At 37.4% G+C, this 5,431-nt stretch overlaps 1 protein-coding gene across 3 annotated transcripts in view; it reads right to left on the bottom strand.

Annotated features, from left to right (window-relative positions):
• Positions 1 to 1,678: 1,678 nt before the first annotated feature.
• LOC107673720 (immunoglobulin-like domain-containing receptor 1) overlaps positions 1,679 to 5,431 on the bottom strand; it is a 5,566-nt gene continuing 1,813 nt past the window's right edge. For all 3 annotated transcript variants that reach the window (XM_016467460.1, XM_016467461.1, XM_016467459.1), the window contains exons 5-9: positions 5,234 to 5,353; positions 5,005 to 5,151; positions 3,218 to 3,343; positions 2,256 to 3,127; positions 1,679 to 1,964 (exon numbers count right to left, since the gene is read on the bottom strand). In XM_016467460.1, the coding sequence (XP_016322946.1) occupies positions 1,926 to 1,964; positions 2,256 to 3,127; positions 3,218 to 3,343; positions 5,005 to 5,151; positions 5,234 to 5,353 (1,304 nt within the window). In that variant the 3' untranslated portion in view covers positions 1,679 to 1,925. The remainder of the gene's footprint in view (positions 1,965 to 2,255; positions 3,128 to 3,217; positions 3,344 to 5,004; positions 5,152 to 5,233; positions 5,354 to 5,431) is intronic.

Raw genomic sequence — 5,431 nt, 5'->3', positions numbered from 1 at the left:
TGCTTTTTGCCCAAATTAGTGTCTCAGTATTAATTACCATATCAAATTCATAGTAATTTATATCAGGAATGCAGGTAGAATATTTGACATAGTTCAATTTCATGTGAAATGGATGCCCTTAGTAACACTATTCAAGTTCAATTTAGGGATTGTGCCAAAATACGATAAGCAGTAAACTATTTTATTAGTAACAGAATAGCAAAGACAACATAATTTCTTTAAGATTCAAGTCTTAAACAAGTCATTAGTGCTCTTTGCCCAAATTAGTGAATCAGTATTAATTACCATATCAAAATAATAGTAATTTAGGGATTGTGCCAAAATAGGACAAGCAGTGAAAAAAAAACAAAAAAAAAAGATTTTATTAGTAACAGAATAGCTAAAACAACAGAATTTCGTAGAAATACAGCTGCAACATACTTTGCATGTGTGCTTAAGAATATATGCTTCTGGTGTTATATCTAAGCCAATGAGCCATTATTTGGAACCTCAATTAAACAGGTTTAAAAATAGGTGAGCGGAAACGCAGAAAGAACTGCTTTGAAAGAACTAGAAGAAATAACTGCAAGCATACTTTGCAAGTGAGAGGAAACATATGCAATATGCAATATGGATGCAGACAAACTCATGAAGACAATCATTCAAAAATGCTGTGCTACCATACTTTATAACTACGAGTAACAAAGACAAAATCATTTTACTGCAGAGCAATTACTATACGCAATGAAATATAAATGTCACTGTCATTTGATGCTGGATGTGGTGAATAAACTGCCAGTGATCAAAATATTGAATATGAAGTTATTGAAAACGATATTTTTTGAGAATATGTCTGAGATCGTGAATATGAGGCAGAAGCTGAATGTACTGTGGAAGTGCGCTCTGACGATGACAGCGATGGAAACGCAGGAAGGGAGCAATTAAATTACATGCGCTCCTTCTTTGCAAAGAACAATTAATATAATTACCAGAAAGTGCAATCAAAAATACAAACGCAAACAAAAATATAACGTAGAAATAGGCAGAAAACGAAATATTCCTTCCTAGCAGCAAGTAATAATTCCAACAGCAGATCTATAAACAAGTATTACGCAAAACACTCACGTGCAGCCGTCTGTCTCTTCTGTTGACTAATCGCTTGGCCCGAGTTATGACAGTGACCAAGCAGTTTAAATACTCTAGAGTCGCTGTGGCCGCCTTCTAATTAGCACAGCCAATAGTCTATAGCAGGCCAATTCCTCAAATCGAAACTACAGTTCGCACTTAAACGCAGGAAGGGAGCAATTAAATTACACGCGCTCCTTCTTTGCCGAGGACAATTATTATAATTACCAGAAAGTGCAATCAAAAATACAAACGCAAACAAAAATATAACGTAGAAATAGGCAGACATAATCAAATATACATCTAAATCATCCCAAGGATTGTATTTGGATAACAACACTGTGAAAAGACAAAGACAACAACCAAATCCATATTAAAACTACTCCAAACAAAGGTTAACTAAAAGTAAACAGAGAACCAAAGAGGCTCTTTTATGTAAAACCTTCAGCTGAAGTGCCATCAATGTTAACGTCATCTATAAATTGTACTGATCAAATACCAGAAACCTTGCTGTGGTTAATAATTAAAAAATGTACAGTGTAAACAGTGAAAAGTTATATATATATATAAAACAAAAAATGTTTAAGTGATCAAATAACATCTAAAAGTAGAATTAAAACACAAAATAAAGTGTAAAAAAGATGTACAGTGCATTCACTATCTTCCAGAGGTCTACTGCAGGCCATTTGCGGTTACGGTTTAATTATTGTGCTGAAGTACACAATTAGTCCCAATGACAGTAGTCCAGAAGACATTCACTTGTAGGTGGTGACTGGTGAGTAATGAAAGATCAAGTTAGAAATGAAGGACAAGGCAGGGACTCAGATCACAACGCTTATGCCACTGCGAGAGCTTTTATCCTGTAAAAAAAAAAAAAAAAAATTTTTTATATATATATATATATAATTTGAAGAATATGTTTTTGTTCATACATTAAAAGTCAAACAAGCGGAGACATTTTTCAAAATTTCTTCTTTTGTGTTATCAGAATAAAGAAAATCATACAGGATTGGAACAACGTGAGAGTGTGTAAATTATGACAGGATTTTCATTTTTGGGTGAATGATTCCCTTTAAATGTGACCTTTTTGGCACCACAGTATATAATCATAGCTTCTTAGTGATGAACAAATCCTAAATCTACATTCTTACCGAGAAGTGGTCACTCCTCCTGCTGTGGCCAGGCAAAATATCAATGGTAGAATAAGCTGGTGGTTTCTCAGACAATCTCCCTTGAGATTGCTTCCGTTTTCTATAACCGTCCTCCTCGTCTGAACTCCAGGAGCCTCTACGTGGAGAAGGCGAATAGCTTCTGTCTTTGTGGTTTGTCGCGTGCTCCAGCTCCTCCAGAAGCTCCCCTTTACTACGAACACGTGGACAAGACCTATCCAAAACCGAAACTCCCCTGCGTCCTGATGAACCTCGGGCTCCACGCCTGTCGTCCCAGTCCGACCCGTCGCTGTGCTGTATCTGCGTCCCTCTCCGTGAAGATGACGGCTCCCTCCGGGAATCATCACGATGATGACCGTTGCGGTTTGAGCTACCACTGGAATGATTAGATAGCCGGTGTCTTCCACCATCATTGGTCCGCCGAGAGCTCGGTTTCGCTCGGCCCACGATGGGAGGCAGCTGGATGACCCTGCGCTCCACACCTTGGACACCCATCTCGTCCAGGGCTGAGAGCATGCTGGGCGGCCTGGCTGATAAAGGTACAGCTTGGGGTATGGGTTGAGGTGGTGGAGTTGCATATTGGGGTTGTGGGACCACATATTGATGAGGAAGGCTTTGGAACAGGACTTCTGTGTAGTATTGTTGAGGCTGAAGCATTGGGGCAGCCATATCTATCCCTCTTACTTGGTTCTCCAGAAAATCGAACACCTGGTTATTACCACGTACACTTCCATTTATGCTGCCATTGGCATGGTATCCGTGGGGAGGTACGAATGGCAGGACAGGTTGAGAAGGAGGAATGACCATCGGGGCCATGGGAAGGTTGTGTTTGGATGAAGTTTCAGAAAAAGACCCTGTGGAGGACAAATTATGAGTGTCAAATCATTACTGATCAGAAGCAGCACTACATACATTAGCAGATTACTAGAGGAAGTTATACTGACCTGAATATAGTAAAGGGTTTGCTTGAGAAGATGCCTTTGAGGCAATGGGGGCATAGATGGGCTGGCCATGGAGCCACGGTACCATTGCTTTTTGAGCGTCACGCATCATCTTGTGGTGCATCACCGCTAAATAGACAAATGAACATGGAAGAAATATTTCACTACGTATTATTTTTCAATAAAATTACAACAAATTATTATAAATATATTTGTTATTATTTGAAATAATACTTAATAATAATAATATTTATAAAGCACATTATGTGGTATTGTCATAGTGCACAGATTAGTTTTCATTGTTAAAATGCTAAAAGGGTTCCACATATTATTATTATAATAAATTATTATGAATTTTATTGTTGTTTTTATTCATATTATTATTTAAAAGAATACTTATATTAATAAAAATATGTATATTTATAACGCATATTTTGTTGTATTGTCTGTCTACTTATTATTTAGTTTTCATTGTCAAAAAGAAAAACAAGAAAAAAACATATGCATTACATATATACATATATATTATAAAACATATTATTATTATTATTGACAAACGAATCAATTGTTATGCAGAATGTGATTTTGTAATCAGTAGACATTTATTTCAAAGAACTGATATCCACCAGAAGTAGAACACTTTGAATATTGTTAAAAAATAAATATTGTAACATTATCTGGTGTGATAAATGCACAGACTAAGATACTAAAGTAATAAAGAGTCAATGCACGTGGATACCTTCTTCTGGGCAGCAGCAAGTGCGAGGACAGCAGGGACAACGGACATAGCAGCAGCAGTTCTGAGGACAGCACTGGCAGCAGCAGATACAAATCAGTATGATGAGGAGCAATCCACCGAGGACGATGAGCAGCACAGTCAGCCAGTCTGAGAGGAAGAGGGGGTATGACCAGCATCAGCATCTATAATTTTTTGTGGTTGAACAAGTCTTCAGTGTGTTGATACTTACGATACACAATGAGTCTGATTTCTTTATCGGAGTCTCCCACAACATCACCTGCTGCATCGATGGAGCAGAAATTATATATATATAAAAAACTGTGATGTGAGAAGATCTGATTAATGAGATTTCTAAGACCAACTTTTGAGCATGTAATAAATTGTTTCCTATGGCTGTGATTCTCTAAATGCCTACATCTGTGGTTGTCACATAACAGTTGTCTACACTAATTAATTTGATCCTATAAAGCCTGCTATATCATTTGATAAATGAATTTCTTATGCCTCCAAATTATCAATATTATCAAAACTTGAAGCTGAAAAACCTGTTCTGATTGATAGCTCGTACTTTTTAATAATAAGTTTTAGGAAGCCTCTTAGGATAATTATAAAAGATCCTACACTAAGTTTACTTAATTTTTTATTGGGTGTTTTTATTGGGAGATACAGAGTGACAACTGATATTTATAAGCATTTTATGGAAGCATTCTGCTATACTAATATAAAACTGTCACTGATTTATGTCACTGCTCCTGCATGTCCAGACTCACTGTTTTGTACGTATATCTTGCGATCTCGATATTCTGTCCCCAAAATAGCTTCATTGAGGCCTCTTTTCTGAATCACTATGCGGACAGTGCGCTGACTGTCTGGACAGTTGTTATGCAGAATGTGATTTTGTAATCAGTAGACATTTATTTCAAAGAACTGATATCCACCAGAAGTAGAACACTTTGAATATTGTTAAAAAATAAATATTGTAACATTATCTGGTGTGATAAATGCACAGACTAAGATACTAAAGTAATAAAGAGTCAATGCACGTGGATACCTTCTTCTGGGCAGCAGCAAGTGCGAGGACAGCAGGGACAACGGACATAGCAGCAGCAGTTCTGAGGACAGCACTGGCAGCAGCAGATACAAATCAGTATGATGAGGAGCAATCCACCGAGGACGATGAGCAGCACAGTCAGCCAGTCTGAGAGGAAGAGGGGGTATGACCAGCATCAGCATCTATAATTTTTTGTGGTTGAACAAGTCTTCAGTGTGTTGATACTTACGATACACAATGAGTCTGATTTCTTTATCGGAGTCTCCCACAACATCACCTGCTGCATCGATGGAGCAGAAATACATGCCGTTGTCCCACCACATCACCTCATTGATAACCAGGTCAGCATCTGTGAAACACATACAGAAAAACTAAATTACTGGCTCTTGTTAGTGAAACCTTGATCAAGCAAACATAAATTGATATC

The sequence above is a fragment of the Sinocyclocheilus anshuiensis genome, unplaced genomic scaffold (genome assembly GCF_001515605.1).
Source record: "Sinocyclocheilus anshuiensis isolate Anshui unplaced genomic scaffold, SAMN03320099.WGS_v1.1 scaffold628, whole genome shotgun sequence".
Lineage (NCBI taxonomy): Eukaryota > Metazoa > Chordata > Actinopteri > Cypriniformes > Cyprinidae > Sinocyclocheilus > Sinocyclocheilus anshuiensis.
The sequence above is the reverse complement of the archived record's forward strand: the minus strand, read 5'-3'. Positions and strand labels throughout refer to the sequence as shown.